The following is a 20,467-nucleotide window of genomic DNA, read 5'->3' as shown; positions in this document are numbered from 1 at the left end:
CTCAGGCACAGCATGAAAGAGAGGGAGGGAGGGGAAAAGTGAGTATAGGCAGGTAACTATGGCCCAAGAGGGTAGGCACGGATGACAGGTTGAGAGTCACTGAGGGGAGCGGAGAGAAGCGAGAGGAGACAGAGGGCAGAGGGACTGAGAGGAGGTGAGCTGAGTAGCTGGAGAGCGCAGTTAAAAGTGATGGTAACAGAAGGTAGGAGAGCCCTGCTCAAAGGAGCGAACAATCTAAAGGGAGGGGAAGACAGACAGACACATGGATGAGACGGAGAGACGGGAGAAACGGAGACGGAGTCGAGGAAGGGGGAGAAGGGAAGAAGGGATGAGAAAGAGAGGTAGCCGACCGGTGGGAGTTTAGGCATGAGACTGGAAGGCTTTAAGGAAAAGGTGGGTTTTTAATGTACGTTTGAAAGAGGACAGATTAGGGGAAGTTCTGATGGAGCGGGGGAGCTTGTTCCAATGGAGGGGAGCGGCGCGGGAGAAGTCTTGGATACGTGCGTGAGAGTAGGTAATCAGAGGGGAAGAGAGGCGACGATCGTTGGACGATCGCAGTGAGCGGGAGGGAGTGTGAATAGAGATAAGGTTAGAGATGTAGGGAGCAGTGGAGTTGGCGAGGGCCTTGTAAGTCAGAGTGAGGAGCTTGAAAAGGATTCTGTAGGGGAAGGGGAGCCAGTGAAGGGCTTGGTAGAGTGGGGATACAGAGGTGGAACGGCGAGAGAGGAAAATAAGCCTAGCAGCGGCGTTAAGTACAGATCTAAGGGGAGCGAGATGAGAGAGGGGGAGGCCGATAAGGAGAAGGTTGCAGTAGTCCAAGCGGGAGATAATCAGAGAGTGGACGAGAGATTTGGTGGCATCCTGGGAGAGGAAGAGCCGAATGCGGGCAATGTTGCGAAGCTGGAAACGGCAGGATTTGGCGAGAGAGTGAATGTGAGGGGCAAAGGAGAGAGAGGAGTCGAGGATGACACCTAGGCAGCGGAGTTGGGGAACAGGGGAGATGAGTTGTCAACAGTGATGGAGAGGTCAGAGGGGAAGGAGGTACGAGAGGGAGGAAAGACAATGAGTTCAGTTTTAGCAAGATTGAGTTTAAGAAATCTAGAGGACATCCAGGAGGAGATGGCAGAGAGGCATGCGGATACCCTGGAAAGAAGGGAGGGAGAGAGATCAGGAGAGGAAAGGTAGAGTTGAGTGTCATCAGCATAAAGGTGGTACTTGAGGCCGAAGGAGCTGATAAGTGCACCCAAAGAAGAGGTGTATAGTGAGAATAGTAAGGGTCCAAGGACAGAGCCCTGAGGGACCCCGACTGGAAGGGAGGAAGAAGGGGACTGTGATACATAGTTATGTATCACAGTTACTGTGATACATAACCGCAAAACACTTCTCTTAACACCACACGTCCGTATCATCCTCCAAGCAGTGGGAACGTCTGGAAAAATATATTACTTTTCATGTGAATTATAAATATCTTCAGAAATGCTAATGCCCTCATTTTATTGCTGGCCAGGCTATTAAGATTATATTGTATTTCATTCAAATACTGAGTGAAATCAATATCTCGCTAGGAGGGAAGCAGATAAAATAAGCAACCTCTGGTATACTTGGTAATAATTTCCTATCACAGCATTCAAAGAAGTCAGGAAGTTTTTATTTCTTTCTAATCTTGTACATTTTAAGCTTTTATTCCAGACTTTATCAGCTTCTATTACTCCACCTTGCTACATCTTATATTAGGGACAACTTCCCTGAGCCTTCAGCTAAGGGCACCCGATGCAGTGTCATTGTGATAAATCGATGTGCAACACACATTAGTCTCCTATTGCTTTGATAACTAACAAGCACATCTCAGTTTATAACCCTATATCAGTGTCACACATTGAAACCATCATATTTCCAATCAGTCTGCCCGCGGCATAGCCCACACCTTGTATCTTTTTCGCTGTATCTCGTCTGTAACGAACATGGCCTTGTATACCCTTTGTTTTATTTTCGTACATCATGTAATAATGTAATGGTTTACTCATCTCATAATGTGAACTGGTGCTTCTCTATCAAGGAAATATGAGACCGTCTTGTGGGGTTAAAGATCTCTGCTGGGCCCCTAATAAACATTATATTATACTAAGTCCTTCATTATGCATAATGGTTGCCATCAATAACCATCAACGGAATTCTTCGCTTCTGTGTTGTTTTCATTGAGTATCTTATTACAGTTTCCTTTCATGTACAGAAGCTACACACAGATGACAGCCTAGAATAGCTACATGCTAGGTGCTATTTCTGCATGATTTAATGGCTCTCCGTGTGCAATGCATTTAGTATTTATTAATATTTATACATTAAACACATATTTCCCTTGAACGCCATTTCAACAAATGCTGCACATCAATAACGTATGTGCCGCAGTAGGAATAATAGGTATAAATAATGAATAGCTATAATAAAGCAGCTGTTTGCCTAGTCCCTGGGTTTCTCTGCCCCTTTATTGTAAATAACTTGTCATTCTATATATAGCACAAGTGTACTGTCATCATTGTAGTTACATTGGTGGTCATGTTGTTATTTTTATTTGCCATCTCTGCTTTTGCCATCCCTATGGGCATCCAAGATGGGTTAATGCATGTGTGCGATAGCGGATAGGGTAAGATGCTGGGCTGTATCTTAATGGTGAGTGTACTGTGATCCAGAAAGCCATCACTGTGAATGGTACAAAGAACAAGGACAGCTGATCTAAATGGCATGTAAATGCTCTTCAAAATAAAAAGCAAAATCTAATTTTTGGGGGTTTTTACCCTTCAACTGTTAAATCGCTGATGGCTTCAACTGAATGACATCTATAACTTTTCATCAAGACTCCCATAAAGAGAGGAGAATACCTTACCTCCGGTGGTGGAATTAGGTAGGAAGGAAGAGAGTGAGGTCAATTAACACAAAAATCAACACATAAAATATATTTAAAGTTTATCTTCTTTTTGACTGGGTCCTTTTTAGCCTCTTGAACTGTAAGCAGCTCGCCAGGACTTCTCCCTCCTGTCCCCTTGCACATGCCCTATGTGGCCCCTTCACACACTGACGTTATTGAGGATTGCGTTGGTGACAGAAGAAGGTACCAAGGACAGAGGAGAGTTGTGCAGGTAGTAACTTTAAACAGTATTCTGTCCTCTAGACCTTTATTGAAACCAGAGTGCTTCTCAATACACTGATGCAGGAAGAGAAACAGAGATGTTGTTATTCTATTACAAATTGCTATGCACCCTCCTTATGTCAGTACATGGAGGAGATGTGCACGGGACAAGAGGGAGAGGTTAATGTCATCACTGCAATTATTTCGCTCCTGTACACACTCACAACAGATTCTTTGACACTTTTACAATGTTATGCGGTTTGCTTTATGTATCCCCCCTCCCCAATTCCCCACTCTTCCTTCTCACTCTCCCCACATAGCCCACCACAGAGTCTTGGATCCCCCCCACCTCTCACTAATTACAAACCTTTACGTCTGCACCCCCTGGAGCCTTTGAATCCAAGCTGGCCCCAGTAATGCCTTTCTCATTCCTTATCCCATCTAACCAGCACACTTTCCAGGTGACATATGCCTCACCTGGCCATCCTTACCCTCCCTCTTCCCTTCCCCCTCTTCCTACCACACCTAGGCTGCCATCACCTCCATCTCCTGGTGCCTTCCTTTATGCCCATTGTTTCTTTCTCCTTCTCTCCTTGTGGTCTCATTGTTCGCTAACCTCTTAGTCCCATGACTCCACCTATATTTTACCATAACGTTAAAGGTCTAAACTCCCCTCAGTAACGCACCCAGCTTTACCCCTCACTCCGCACATTGACAGCCAATCAAGTATTTCTACAGGAAACACATTTTGTCAAACACCTCCACCCTGAACTTCGCTCATGAAAATTCCCCAGGAGGTGTAGTCCCTGAGGTGTAGTCCCTGAGGAGAGCATTCAGTCTCCAGGGGGTAAATGTATCAATCTGCGTTTTTTGCAAGTCGCTAACATTAATAATGATAACATTATGCTAACACCCCAAAACCCTACTTGTCTCTGAAATGGTATGTTTATACTTAATAGAGACAAGCATTCATGTGGAGTTTTCTTTCAAATGATACTGACCATTATTGTGAATGCCTGTAGGCAATTATTAAGTGTTTGTTGCTTCAGTTATACATTACGTGCAGCAGACAGACTATTTGACTATCCAAACATTAATCTGTGGTTGCATCCCTGTTCCTTGACAGTGCTACAATACTTCTTCATTCAGCATTATTCAAAGCAGCGCATTCAATGGGATCCTTAGAAAGCACCTCTACTAATTGCACTGGGTTTCCCCCATCATCATCATCATCATCACCATTTATTTATATAGCGCCACTGATTCTGCAGCGCTGTACAGAGAACTCACATCAGTCCCTGCCCCATTGGAGCTTACAGTCTAAATTCCCTAACACACACATACATACATACATACATACATACAGACAGAGATAGAGAGAGAATAGGGTCAATTTTTTTTTTTATAGCAGTCGATTAACCTACTAGTATGTTTTTGGAGTGTGGTATAGAGGTGTACACCATAATATCTATGGTATACTTGGTATAATGAGTTCTGCAGAAGTCACAACTTTCCCGCTAGGACCGGACACACTTTAAGACAAGTAACTTTCATTTCTAAGAGTAAAAGGACCAGAAATTATATAGAGCTCAACCACCTTTTCCAAGAAAAACAAAATATCACCAGAAACACACTGTAATAATAACTTATAAATGATCAATTTTATTATAAAGAAAAACTATTAAACACACATATTACAAACATAGATTACTCGAGTTTATCCCAATTAGGAAAACCAAATTAAATCAAATCCTGTAGTTCCATAATCAACCTATAGTGCACTTACAGCAGCTGTTCTATCCATCTACTTATCCAATCACACGCAGATAGATTGCGGCTTCCGCGGTTATCTTACTCCCCCACGCATTTTTCCTATAGATCCAAGAAGGTTGGACCAGGGTCTCGAACAGCTTTTGTCCTTTTTGTATTAACTCTGGCAGTGAAGATATCAATCAGGTTCTCACATTGACGTTTGAATGTTCTGCCTTACGCGTTTTTCCACATAGTAACTTCATGGTTTCATCAGAGATAAAAAAAAAAAGAAAATCAGAACTTCCTTTTGAATGGATCTCAACCAATCAAAAAAAAAAAGGTTATTAAGCAATCTAGTTAATTTGTAATCTTTTATTATATTTACTAAACGCACAATCATTATTCCTATTATATTGGTATCTTGTGACTGCAAGTCCCATATAAAAAAAACTAAATATAACATTATTAATAATTCACAAGCGTTGTGTATCCTAGATGGTTCACTATCCATTTAGGTTCACTATCCCTTTGGGTTCACTATCCCCATCATAATAGGAATAATGATTGTGTTTTTAGTAAATATAATAAAAGATTACGATCTAACTTTGTCAACTACTTGTTTTGCTTTTGTACTTGTATGTAATGTCTGTTTAACTTTTACTTTAATTGTTCAGTGGTAGATAACATTTTGCCACGTTATAAATACTGTATAATAATTGGGAAATATATTGTATACTTGTTATTTATGCTAATGCGTTATACACTTTTTACCATTTGTATAGGACTTTGTAATGGGTCTTTCTACACTGCTGCGAGGAACAATACAAGAAAAACTTAACTGGGCTTTTAATTTATATGATATCAATAAAGATGGCTATATAACTAAAGAGGTAAGCACCACCTTGTTTGATTGTGCTCAATAGATGTAAATAAATAGCAAATAATATGCAGTTTCTGTGTTGTACTTTCTTTCCATTGTTCAGGATAACCAAAGGGTTTTGTATTTTTCAAAAGCTTTCCAGTTTCAGGTAATGTTAGATACACTCTGATGCCTATACTTATTACTTAGGCAAGAACTATAGTTTAAAAATATAAGGTATTTGGGTTTATAAAGTATTATTGGAAAAAAGGCCACAAATGGATTTATCTTTTAATGTTACTGCTTTCCCGGATGCCCATCTGTATCACATGCACCTCAAGCTACAAACCCCTGATAAAGTTTGCCCGCCTTCCACGTAAATGTAAATACCTAGCTTGTTTGTGCTCTAAATAGCAATCCAAACCCAGGGGCAAATACATGATTTGTAGAGAGAGGTTTCCATGCTACGCGCCCAGTGGGCGTGACCAGTATACATGGGGGCGTGACTATAATTTTAGACAATGCTTGGCTGCTCTCCAACTCTTCCTATCTACATCATATACACAGGCAATTCCTATCCCAATCATATACACGGAGCAAGCCACCTCAAGCATACAGTGCCCCATGTTGGGAGGGGGTTTCCAGACACTAGAAAACTCCCCCTCGGTTTGCCTATGAAACCCCCCCAAGTTTGCCCAGTTATCTCTCCTTTTGCTCATTTTATGTCTTCGTCTAGCACATAAAATGCCATTACTCCTATTTTGTAGCCAAAATCTGCACCTGCAAATCTATCTCCACGTGCAAAGCCACCAGCATTACAGCCAGAAGCAGGTACCAGAATTTGGCACAATGAATCACATACATATTTTAGCAGTCGTAAACCAGTTGACCCCCAGTATGTTCTGAGAGACGTGTTAAGGACATTTGCACAGGTTGAGCTACGTAGGATTCATGATAACCGTGGCAAGACCCGGATGAGCATTGGAGAAGAAATAGCCCAATAAGAATAGGTAGCACAATCCCCTTTCCATGGCATTCTATGGAACCCCTCAGAATGTATAAGTGGGAGACTTAGAAAGAAATCTATCCAACCACCAGGACAGCTCTGGCCTCACACTATTGACTATTATATACACTGTTATATACATCTGGCAAAATAAAATGTATATCATCACACTGTGTGTTAACAGGAGATGCTTGACATCATGAAGGCGATTTACGACATGATGGGTAAATGTACATACCCTGTTGTTAGGGAAGATACACCAAAACAACACGTGGAAAACTTCTTCCAGGTAAGAATTCATCTTACAAATTACCACTATAGGTAAAACAATGTATAAACATACTATTATGTATTATATGTAATGAGCACTGTACATAGGAGATTACTCTTTGTAACACACACATTTTTATTTTATTGTTGATACAAACTAGTAACAATTTTTGTAATACTAAGTCCACTTTGTAAAAAGTAGTTTTAATTTCTTACCCCTTTAACTGGATTGTGAGGATACCTCCCCTGAAATACCCTCTGCTGTATGTCTGAGTGACCCACAATAATATCGGAGCTCCATAAAGAAGGACCTGATTGGCAGAGCATTTACTTAATATTACATGACAAAGGTCCAGGGCCAGTAGCCTCCAGCCTGGCATTGGATACATAATTACGTTGGCGATTTCATAAGGCGTCCTCGTGGAGCAGACAAGGCAGGCACTGGGTGTATCCACCATGCTGATAAGGGGGTAGGAAATTCAGTTTTGAAACAACTATTTAGAAAATATAATTAGGTTTTAAGGGTAATGTCAAAAGTAAATTTTGCAGCTAATTGGATATCTTATAGTAGCCTTATATAATATATTTTATATTACTAATATGAATTTGTCAATCTCAGAATTCCTGCATTGTTTTATTAAGAGAGAATGATCTGAATTGGAAAACTAGAAATTATTAGACAAAGTTTTTGCAGCATTGTAAGGCTGGTTACTACTGGTAACTGGTAAGAAAATAGTGTAAGACTGGTTATCCACTGGTGTTAGGAAAATAGTGTAAGGCTAGTTATCGACTGGTGTTAGGAAAATAGTGTAAGACTGGTTAACCACTGGTAACTGGTAGGAAAAGAGTGTAAGACTAGTTATCCACTGGTGTTAGGAAAGCAGTGCAAGGCTGGTTACACACTACTGTTAGAAAGATAGTGTAAGGCTGGTTATTCACTTGTGTTAAGAAAATAGTGCAAGACTAGTTATCCATTGGTGTTAGGAAAATAGTGTAAGGCTGGTTATCCAATGGTGTTAGGAAAATAGTGTAAGGCTGGTTATTCAATGGTGTTCAGAAAATAGTGTAAGGCTGGTTACCCAATGGTGTTAGAAAGATAGTGTAAGGCTGGTTATTCACTTGTGTTAAGAAAATAGTGTAAGACTAGTTATCCATTGGTGTTAGGAAAATAGTGTAAGGCTGGTTATCCAATGGTGTTCAGAAAATAGTGTAAGGCTGGTTACCCACTGGTGTTAGGAAAATAGTGTAAGGCTGGTTATCCAATGGTGTTCAGAAAATAGTATTAAGCTGGTTACCCACTGGTGTCAGGAAAATAGTGTAAGGTATGTTATCAACTGGTGTTAGGAAAGCAGTGCAAGGCTATTTACCCACTGATGTTAGGAAGATAGTGTAAGACTGGTTAAACACTGATGTTCGGAAATTAACTGATTGTCATTTGCTATTAGGACTATGAAGCTAGAAAATATTCAGAGTTGGAGTAGCTAGAGTTTAAATAGTAAGGGCTATAATTTGGACTATTAGTATAATGAATCTTTTTACTAAATGTTGCATTGTATTTTTATAGCATTATCTTAATATTATTCACAATGCTTTTTCACAGCCTGTGTTTATTTTGCAGAAAATGGATATAAATAAAGACGGAGTGGTGACTATAGAGGAATTCATAGAAAGCTGCCAAAAAGTATGTATAGTTCTCTTATTCATGGGAGTACACTTAATGGGCCTGATTCATTAAGGAAAGTAAGGTAAAAAAGGAGTACAATTTTCGCTTGAACAAACCATATTACAATGCAAGGGGTGCAAATTAGGTTATTATTTTGCACATACGTTGAATACTGGCTGTTTTCTCATGTAGCACACAAATACTTAATAGCTTCATTTTTACACTGAAATGTAAACTTGATCTAGGACATGCCCTATCCCAATTATAAATTTGTCCCCATGTTCTAAATTTACCTCCCCCTCCAATGCAACATGGTTTTGCCAAGGTGCAAAGTTACTCTTTTTGTTTGCTTTACATTCCTTAATGACTCATGCCCAATATGTTTCACCTGTAGAGCATTGGCACCTTAAAAACAGAGATGAGTAAAGTTGGGGCAGAATTTCACAAACATCCAGTTTTTCTGTGTAACGTTTCACAGGTGTGACTTTCTGGTGATAACATCTGAGTTCCACTTTTGATTTACCATTCAGAGGAATGTCGTTCTGCACTGTATTTAGATTGTAAGCTTGTGAGCAGGAACCTCTAACCTATTTATCTGCTTGCTTATACCCAGTCTTGTTTTATTGCTGTGCTTGTTTCCATTTGTAATGTGCAGTGGACTATGCTGGAACTATATTTATAAATATAAAATAATTCAAATAATAATATAAAATAAATTAAAAATAATTCATATTTCTAAATTCACATTTCATGGAATGTAAAGTCTATTAATAGAGCTGATATGATGCCTGTCAATACATTCTGCTGTGTAGTGTGATTGGGATAGGATCGAGAACACTTGTAGCCAAAAAATGTGCAAAAAGTTGCATCCAAATGTGGACTGAGACAAATTTTCTGCAGAACATATTTGAAAATTTCTCTCATCTCTTCTTTGAAAGGGGTTCCATAAAATTCACACAGCAAGGGCATTGGTTGTTATTGATCACATGACCCCAAGTGCTGACACAGCAATGCTAACAACTATTCCACAGTAGAACACGTTTTACTTGATTGTCTACATTAGAGCTTACTTTCTGCTGTCTCTCGTTACAGGATGAAAATATCATGTGCTCGATGCAGCTGTTTGAGAATGTGATATAGCTCATATTCGCGAGCTACAAAGAACGGACGTTTTATTCTATTTTTGACAATAATTTGAAGCTGCAATTTCCATCTTACCATGAATAGACTGTTCAGCTTTATACTAAGTCATATATTATGCAAAGTAGCTTTTTTATGATGCCTTCCAAAAATCAGGATTCATGACGTAGCGTTTCAAGCTTATTTTCATGCTTCATATGGTTAACATTTGATAGGTATTGTTTCACATTGCTCTCCTCTTGGTTTGAAGAGCAGTTTAATATTGTTGATACTTGTCATGCTAATTTATTTAATATGAATCGGTAGATTACATTTATTTTGGTTATGAAAAGAATATATAAGTCTCTATCCATGACAATGATTTTATTGCTTCTACCTTTAAGAGGCTCCAGCACACTGTCACTCAAGCTGTTATTGATCTGTAAATTATGATCTGACGCCTTTCTTGAGAATTATAGTTTCATTTATAAGATATAAGGTTACTTGAGAAAAACCTCTAATTTACGGTTATAATCAATGTATACCCAACAACTACCCTATAAAATATTTGACATTTAAAGGGAGTTGTCTACCTTTGCTTTTTCCTTCATCAGAAATACTCACTCCCTGTAACTAGCAGAATATTGGGAATGTTTCTCCTGAGAATCATGTTGCTGGATGGATACAGCCTCTACTGGACAGTGTATTCTGCAATGAGGGTATTTTTCAAAATTGGTGCAGAGGTTAAAGGCTGTTTCACCCATAGCAACCAACCTGATGTTTGCCTGTTTTGTTCATTTCCAAATTGTACTAGAAAAATGGCCATTAAAACCTGATTGGTTGCTAAGGTATGTTATAGTATGTAATATACTATATTCAACTTAAGAGAAGTATATTCATGTCCTTTAATGCTGTCAATTGGTGGGTAAAAAGAGTCATGAAACATTAATGAATATAAGAGAGAGGAAGGGGAAATATAGTTGATTGACCAAGGGGTAGATTTACTAAACTGCGGGTTGGAAAAAGTGGAGATGTTGGCTATAGCAACCAATCAGATTTTAGCTGTCATTTTGTAGAATGTACTAAATAAATGATAGCTGGAATCTGATTGGTTGCTATAAGCAACATCTCCACTTTTTCAAATCCGCAGTTTAGTAAATATACCCCCAAGTTGTCTTAAAACACTTCCAGTCTGCAAGTTGTATACTCCAACAATTTATTTTATTCCAGTAGCCGCTATGGACGTGTCTGTCTTTACCCATTCCACTGCTTTCTAGCATACATCAGGGTCCCCTGTTTTGGGTAACCATTATATCCTGAGTTCAAATTGTATTCACCCACCATCTGAATGTAAGACAGGCCAGAAATCAGATTCCCACAGGGTGGCATGCACTAAATATAGATCATGCATTGTTGTTGAATGGACCACACATTATTGAAGGTGATGGACTCTCCATTGCCTCATTACACTACTAATCATGATTATCTAGAGGGGACTAGAGAAACTCCGAAGCAGCATGGTGTATCTGGCTGGAGTGGGGAGCACACAATTGCACTCACACAGATCATTCATATTTCCTTTTAATATACTGTATATGATAGAACTAGTGTCCTATGACCTGTTTCTCTAAATGTTACACAGTTATTACAAGTGATAAAAAATTGGTAGTTGTTACAGGAAAAAAAGTATGTGGGGCCTGTTTATATCCTATATTCCTACTTGAGACTTAGTTATTGATCAGTTTTACATTACCCCGTGGGCTGATAAAGTCTTGTTTCACCACTGACAACCTCTGTTCTACTGTCTGCTATGAAGGGTGATCTCTATAATACAATAATCTTGGAACATGTAGTTTAACCTGGGTTGTTTTCCACAATTTTCAAAAACAGTGGAGGCGCTGGGCTCCATTGTTCACTTTTTCTTGGCTAAAATATACTGAACAGCAAAACTCAACCATGTAGTTACAAATGCTGAAACCTCAGAGTTTTTTCAAGGAGAGTTCCAGCAAACTGCTGGGTCAATAGATGATCATTACACTTGCTGAACTCATGACATGTCACTGGTTTGGAGACTGCTGGAGTCAAGAGGTTAGACTTGCTCTAAATTGCACTAAGCACATGTAACAAAACCAGCACTAGAGTGACGGTACTCTCAGTAACAGTGATATAGGATTCAGTTTAACTGTAAATCTTTCTTAGTACCTAAATACATAAGATCCGCTCCTTATTTGGTACTATGAATCAACATGTGGGCAGCACAGTGGCCTAGTGGTTAGCACTTCTGCCTCACAGCACTGAGTTAAATCCCCAACCATGGCCTTATCTGTGTTGAGTTTGTATGTTCTCCCTGTGTTTGCGTGGGTTTCCTCTGGGTGTTCCAGTTTCCTCCCACATTCCAAAAACATACTGGTAGGTTATTTGGCTGCTATCAAATTGACCCTAGTCTGTATCCCTTTGTCTGTCTGTCTGTGTGTGTGTCTGTTAGGGAATTTAGACTGTGAGCTCCAATGGGGCAGGGACTGATGTGAGTGAGTTCTCTGTACAGCGCTGCAGAATTAGTGGCGCTATATAAATAGCTGATGATGATGATGATGATGGATGAATTGTTTATTGCATGTCCTCAACAAGGTGCTGGAAACATTCCTTATAGATTCTGGTCCATATTTATACAATAGCATCACGCAGTTGCTGCAGCTGCACATTCATACTGTGAATCTCCTATTCTACCACATCGCTATTGAATGGAGATCAGGGGGTAAATGTATTAAGCTGCCAGTTTCCGGTGGGTTTGAAAAGGGGAGATGTTGCCTATAGCAACCAATCAGATTCTAGCTATCATTGTGTAGAAGGTACTAAATAAATGATAACTAGAATCTGATTGGATGCTATAGGCAACATCTCCCCTTTTCAAACCCGCAGCTTGATACATTTACCCCCTGGTGACTGTGGAGGCTTTTGGCGTACACAGAACTCATTTTTGTTCATGGAACCAACTTGATCATCCTGTTGGAAATATCTATTAGGAGATGGGTAGACTGTGGCCATAAAGGGATGCACATGGTCACCAACAATACTCAGGTAGGCTGTGCCATTTAACCGATGCCCAACTGGTATTAAAGGGCCTAATATGTGCCTAGAAAACATCCCCCCACCAGCATGATCCTGCACCCTTGGCACAAAGTTGGTTGGGTCCATGGATTCACGATGTTTATGCAAATTGGCAGAAATGGAGATTTGTCAGACCAGGTGACATTTTGCAATCTTCAACTGTCCAGTTTTAATGAGTGCTCACTGTAGCCTCAATTTCCTATTCTTAGGTGACAGGAGTGTAACACGGTGTGGTCCTCTGCTGCTGTTCATCATTCACTTCAAGGTGCAACCACAGTTGTAATGTATGGTTATTTGTGTTACTGTCGCCTTCCTATCAGCTTGAAGAAGGTGGCCATTCTCCTCTGACCTCTCTCATTAGACATGTTAGCCACAGAACTGCCACTCAATGGTTGTTTTTTGCACTATTCTCTGTAAACTCGAGATACCATTGTAGATGAAAATCCCAGGAGATCAGTAGTTTCTGAGATACTCAAATCACCTTGTCTGGTACAAACAATCAGTCCACCTTCAAAGTCACATAGATCAAATTTCTTCCCCATTCTTGTGTTAGGTCTGAACAACAAATGAACCTCTTGTCCACATCTGCACACTTATATGGAGTCAGTTGCTGCCACATGATTGGCTGACTAGATGTTTGCATTAACTATGAAAGTTAAAGGAGTTTTCCACCCTTCTCCCCTTTCTGCACACTATTATTCTGTTGAAGGTCTAAACCAGGCTTGTCCAACCTGCGGCCCTCCAGATGTTGTGAAACTACAATCCCCAGAATGCTTTGCCAGTAGACAACCTGTTGATAGCTGGAAGGGCATGCTGGGACTTGTAGTTTCACAACATCTGGAGGGCCGCAGGTTGGACAGGCCTGGTCTAAACCCTACAACCTCACCATCGGAGCATGTCGACAAGATGCCATTTCTTTTCCTCTATAGAAGCACTCGTGCAAGAAGTGTGGACGTGGGGTTAATAAATAAATTAGGACGGTGGAAATCCTTTTCCTACATGTGTCTCACGATATGATTGATATTGGCACTAGCATCCGATCAGAACAGTATTTTCACGACTCCAGTAATTTCTCTTATTAGATCACTGTACCTTTGAAATGGTAATGGTGACAGCAAGATGACAGTTAAGGAATTGAAAATATTTATTATATCCTAAAATCTAGAACATTAGCTCATTGCAACTGAAATGACAAAAGGGGCTGAATATATTAGAATGTAGAACTGTGGTTGATGCCTTTTGCATACAGAATAGCTGTACTAAAGAATCAAAGGAATAACTGCTAGCACTGAAAGTGGAGCTAAACACAAAGAATCACTAACACGTATTAATAGTCCATGTATACATGTGTGATATATACTGAACTCTAATGATCTGAATCTTCGCTGAAAGTAGGCAGTACAGTATATAGGTATCATTTTTTTTTCTCCAAAATTATTGTGTAAAATTAAGTAAGAATGAACTTTAATTTGTTCATTCTTATAGTAATTTGATTAATACAAATTTTTAGCTTATGACATTTATTGAATTGCATGGTGCAATGGACACTAGTAATGTAACCCATAGTAACCAATAATATGCTAGCTTGGCATTTTCCAACCTAGAAAATTATATCCAGAATGACATTTGCTGCTCTGGGTGCATACTGTACCATCTTATTAAAGAGGCCCAAACAAGCCCTGTGTATTTTCAGTGAAGTGTAACCACATATTTGGTAATTTGGTGGCCTTCTGTTCCAGCATATGTAGCACTCATGAGTGGCCTGGGCAGTAATTCAATTGGCCCCACCCTCATCCCTTACATAAATCAAAAGAGAGAGTTGTTTTAGTGTTACTTATAGTACGTACCAGATTTGTTATTTAGATTGAACAGCAAGAACGGTTTTGTAATTCATTCGCTACGTTGTGCTGCTGAAGCAGCTGCCTCATACACTCTCCTTGTACTGTACTCATGGTCCAACACCAGTTTCGTAGCTTGCATACAGAGGGCTAGATTTACTAAGCTGCGGGTTTTGAAAAAGTGGGGATGTTGCCTATAGCAACCAATCAGAGTCTAGCTGTCATTTTGTAGAAGGTACTAAATAAATGAAAGCTAGAATCTGATTGGTTGCTATTGGCAACATCCCCACTTTTTCAAACCTGCAGGTTAGTAAATCTAGCCCAGTGTCTATTTAATATAGGGAACGATGAGTCCCCTCTTAGATCACTTAGTGCTCCGCTCACTGTGAACATAGTATTTACAGTGTGCAAGTGTCACGTTTCAAAAGTCTGTTACTAGAAATTGGCAAATTGATATGTCCAAGGGATTATATGCCCCCAGGGAAAGCAGTGTACTAGGGCCCTATCTGTAGGTGGGGGGAGGAATTGGAAGGATGGGAGAAACAGCAGATTTAAACACGTTTTTACGGCAAATGGGGCAGAACAGTCAAAGAAAACAGCAGCAAAGCTGCTGTCTCGTCATAGCCTTCAAACTTCATTGTGCTCCGTCCCATTTCTTTCATGATTTACGTTTAATAGGTAGCAGGGAAGGCAACTGACATGGACTGTTAAAACTATTAGAAGAACTTTATTATAGCTTTTCCACTTAAAAAAAATGATGTGTGTTGATTTTGTCTTGTTTATGTACAATTAGTTCTTGTTAAGTCAAGATATGTATTCGCAACAGCGAGATCACATGTACAGATAACAGCTGATACTGAGGTGATTAGTCCACCTACATCTCCCAGAATACTATACTGCAAAGTTGGGAACCCTATGAGGCCCCTAGGCCACTGCCCAGCGTGCCCATGTGCGTTAAGACTGCTCTGAGAGAGGCGCCATCACACAAACACTTTAATTTGCCTCGCAAATTGTGATTCAGCTGTATGCTTAAGTGGAGCACTAAAACACAATGCTAAATATAATCAAAACTAAGCAGACTTCTCTAATTTAAGCAAATGTAAAAGATTAATAATATCAAATTGAATAATAGACAATGATTAAATGACAGTAGCTAAAAGCAAAAAAACATTTACGGGTCAGAGAGATGGGAAATTAATTCTTGGACAAACAGTTGCTCTGACAACAAGAACATGTACAATAGTCACCCTTTATTAAAATACATCAAAAATACCTTTTTTTTAGGTTTAGCTGTGCTCTTAACAGATACTGAAAAGATACATTATATAAATATATATATATATATATATATATATATATATATATATATACACACACATACATACATACATACATACATACATATATACACACACACATACACACACACACACACTAACAAACATGTGCAGATGATAATTTGCTGTGGGTGTCTCCTTCATAAGAGGGATGACTTTATTCTGATTATGGGGTTCACATAATGAACATGGTAATACACAGTACTTCTGTTCTATTTTCTATTTAACCTCTTCAATGTGGCCATTTCTACAGTCAGCTTCAGGGGCACACGCAGGATTTTTAAGGGGGGGGTTTCCCCCCACCCAAAAAAAAAAAAAAAAGAGAGCTGCTGCGCATGCATTTCGGCAGCACTGTACTATATAGCAGCCACGGCGCTGTCAAAAAAGCGCCCACAGCAGTGCTGTATTGTATACAGCACCGCCGCGGCTGCTATATAGTACAATGCCGCTATGTAGGGGCACTTTAGCGGAGGGGAGGGGTTTCTGGAGACCCAGAAACCCCCCCTGCATGTGGCCCTGAGCTTGTACAGTGCAGTTCAGGGCTGTCAGACCCTGCGTAGCTCCAGTCCCAGGTAAGGTACGAAAATGAAATGAGCTTTTACCACTTTTTAAGCACAGTTTACAATGAAAGGGTTGCAATGAGGAAAACACGAGATAGATCGGCTTCCATCTGCAGCTTTACCTCAGTGTATCAGGTAATTTAAAGAGAACTTATCTCCAGGTCCTGTAATTCATTTTATTCCTTTACTACATTGTGCACTATGCATTTAGCGAAAAATAAATAAATAAATAAACAATGGCGACAGTTTGGGAAGGATCATCCCTTTCAGGCACCCTTTATGCACCGGTGGCGTACGTCTTTCCGACACTGTAAATGTCGTCAGCCTAAATGCCGACAGTTGCATTGTGTGACAAGTGGACAATGTCGTCAGTGTGATTGGTGACATTCACAATGTATCAATCACATTGCTGACATTAAAAGACCAATGCCACAGGCACCCTTTATGCACCGGCGGCTATACCCTGGACCCGGCGGCATTGGTCTTTTAATGTTGGCAATTTGATTGGCGACATTGTGCATGTCACCAATCACACCGACGGCATTGTTGCTTTGTTTGACAAGCGAGTGTCGGCATTTAGCCTGCCTACATTTTCAGTGTTGGAAAGACGTACGTAACCCTTATGCGCTATGCTCACTTCAAGGTCAGTTTGGTGCAGACTGCAGTGCAGGGGAGGTGTAAGGTATAAAAGGTGCGTGCTCATTAAGCTGACATGCCTCCTGATTCAAGTAATCATAAAGCACAGCTTTCCTATTGTGCAGTCCTGAGGAAGTTCACCTGGGAGATAGCAGAGCACATAAAGAGCACACTAAATATAAAGCTGGCTACACACCTATGCAATTATCCTGCACATCACACGATTCATGACCATATGGCCAGATGTTGCACGAGTGCGTATGCCCCAACCATCATGTTTTATGATACCGAACACATTACATCTGTTGATTTGGTTTCTAAACTTCCTAAAAATCACAATTAACGATGGAATGTTGTCAGGTAAATGTGGAAGTTTGTGCACTTACGACCAGCAGTGCAGGTAGATCTCTATGGAGTGTGCAGAGTCACAGTCTTTCAGCCGATGGTTACGAGAGATGAAGAGCACAGATCTGAAGGCAAATTGTATAGGTGTGTACAGACGAATCAGCGTGCGCATTGGGATTTCCAATCATTGGTGAAATCGTTAGAGACATTGCATCTTAAGTATGAATGCAGAGGTGTGTACCCAGCTTAATGCTCTCTCCCAAACAGGGGATCATGATAGAAAACTCTTTTCATTTGCAAACTACACAAACCAGAATAAAATGCAGAAGTGTACTTCCTTTTAATTTGCATAAATACACCTATTTGTCAGCCAAGCACATACCCACTTTCCAATCATCGGAAGTTCCCCCACAAAAGGGGGATGTCGCTACTTTTGAAAGTTGCAGATCCACCTGAAAATGGACAGGGTGTAAATCGAAAAAAATGTCAACTAGAAGTCCAACCTAATACCACTTTAGAACACCTATTTAATCAATTAAACTTTTATTCACAATAGAGCTAGCATACTCCACAGTGCAATTGTGAAGACCTACAAGTCAGGAGGACCAGGCTCAAATGCTTACAAATCATTTCAACATTTATATTTTTCTCCTAAAATGCTGCTAATTCCAGCCTCATTCATGGCTTAGATAAACCAGGATAGGGAGTGGACATTGGCACCGTTTTATTACATCTTTATTACACTTGTGTGTCGCCATTTGGTTATTTTTCTTTAACTTGGTGAAAATGGGACCTAAAAATACATTTTCCTGTTAAAGTGCAACTGGAAAGGTCTAAATGCATCCCATTGCAATGACAATGTGCTTGGAGAAATATGCTGTGTGGCCTATTAGTGAATATCCAGCATCAGTGGAGACATGTGCCTAGTCCACACTCAGCAAATGCCCATACAGATGCTGTGGTGATAACAACTGATCATTTACAATTGTATAGTTACATATTCATAATATTGCATTTGTGATGCACCTCTGCAAATGAGCTTTACTATGTAGGACAACAATAAACTAACTCAGAGCAAGACAATGGCATTTGCAGAGCAGCAGATGTTAGCACAGGGTGAGGAGAACAGTTGGGCAGAGTGAGGATGTTTCTTGCACAGTAGGGAGTAGACCCATTAAAATCATATTTTACAGTCAGATTACTGACATGTGATACTGGGCATACGGCCATTTTCACAATATTAAAGGACTTGCATTTTGTATCAGCTCAGAGGTGATGGACTTCGGGACTCTTCCTATACTTTTAATGAGATTTTGAGATCTATTCCTTTAAGTTCCACTTCGGCAAAGCAATGCATACCTAGGCACACATCAAGTAATGTAATAAAAAGTTTCACACAAAAAAAAGAAAAAAAGAGAGAGACAAATACAATAAAAAAAAAAAGTCCTAATATTCCCTTACTCTCAAGATTAATTGGAACAATAATGAAACTAAACAAAACACAAGTTTAGGAGAAAAAGTGAATTGTGTAATTTGATAAATGGGTAAGTGCTAAAGGAGGAGGTTGTACTTTGATGTGACACTTACACTTTTGCACAGTGGTCTGTACAGATTTTTGTGCCTTTCCGCACACTTAGATGCGCTTGTACTTTGTGGCGGCTCTCCGGACAGTGCAGAATAGGTGCGCTCCGTGACATGCGCTGGAGAACATCCAGGTGCTTGTTGTAGTACACATCCAACATGGTTCATTATATAGGTGCTCTGTAATCAAGACACCTTGCTACATAAGGCCTTCTCCTGTGACAGGAGAATCACAATTCCTTCAGACTTCAGTGGGTACCACTCACTTGGCATCACTCTTATGTGGATAATGCAGTTTCAGTTGAAATGTACCGAAAAAAACAAATACGATTTTCACTCAAGTTAATAGACCTGTCTTCAAATTACAGGCAATTTTCAGGGTCACATTTACGTCAAGAACGCCTATGCCAGCTCTACTGGAAATCACTATTCAATACCAGTAGTCACATAACACATGTCCTTATAGGTCTGTCAGAAAAACAATCATTATAGCTATGATCATCCTTACAGAGCCGCCAGTTCACCGAGGGTCACCTGCATAAAAAGTCCTGTTATTATAAATATGTCCCTTCTTGTGTTCCTAATAAACTGTTCCCCAGCAAAGACTTAACGAGCAAGTAAATAAAGTCACTATTTGCCAAAGGCTGTATAATACGCATGAAATAACTGAAGTGCTTACACACAACACAATTCATCCACGAGCTCCCTCTGCAGTAAGTGGTCATGTTAGGAGGTAGGTGATTCAAAGCAGCAGACACAGATGAATGACAGCTTGCTAGTCTTGTTTTGCAGAATGTACTGTATAGATTGGTTGATTTAGCCACGGGGCGGGGCCAGTTATGTCAGCGCCAACTCAAAAGACCGCAGTTATCAGCTTTTTGACCGGAATCGGATGCCATCAGGATACTACTAAAGATCTAGGCGGGGCCGTCTGTGATGGAATGGGAAGATAATACTTTACTTTTTGACAGAGCTGCAGTTGAATGTCCGGTGAAAAGGGAAACAATGCACTTTTCCCTCGTAGCTCATATCTGAACCTTGGTGGTCCTTTAGCAACACTATCAAATTGCATTTTCACTCAGTTTCTGAAAGGAGACACAACCTTTTCCTGCAATCTCGCTAGTATAGCCGATCCACTGGAACTTCAAATACTCTTATCTAAGCCTAAAGAGCTGCCAGACAAGGCACACAGAGGACTTCAGCAGCTGAAAAATGACATCTACTCCAACAGACACGTTTCTCACACTGAGCGGCACAATTACTTCTAGT

General features: G+C 40.0%; 1 protein-coding gene across 5 annotated transcripts in view; it reads left to right on the top strand.

Moving 5' to 3' along the window:
• The window catches only part of KCNIP4 (potassium voltage-gated channel interacting protein 4), a 511,112-nt gene extending 500,739 nt beyond the window's left edge, over positions 1–10,373 (top strand). For all 5 annotated transcript variants that reach the window (XM_075194728.1, XM_075194727.1, XM_075194726.1 and 2 more), the window contains 4 exons: positions 5,659–5,766; positions 6,926–7,030; positions 8,630–8,692; positions 9,767–10,373. In XM_075194728.1, the coding sequence (XP_075050829.1) occupies positions 5,659–5,766; positions 6,926–7,030; positions 8,630–8,692; positions 9,767–9,814 (324 nt within the window). In that variant the 3' untranslated portion in view covers positions 9,815–10,373. The remainder of the gene's footprint in view (positions 1–5,658; positions 5,767–6,925; positions 7,031–8,629; positions 8,693–9,766) is intronic.
• The last annotated feature ends 10,094 nt before the right edge of the window (positions 10,374–20,467 follow it).

Source organism: Mixophyes fleayi, chromosome 1 (genome assembly GCF_038048845.1).
Source record: "Mixophyes fleayi isolate aMixFle1 chromosome 1, aMixFle1.hap1, whole genome shotgun sequence".
In the NCBI taxonomy this organism is placed as follows: Eukaryota; Metazoa; Chordata; class Amphibia; order Anura; family Limnodynastidae; genus Mixophyes; species Mixophyes fleayi.
The sequence above is the reverse complement of the archived record's forward strand: the minus strand, read 5'-3'. Positions and strand labels throughout refer to the sequence as shown.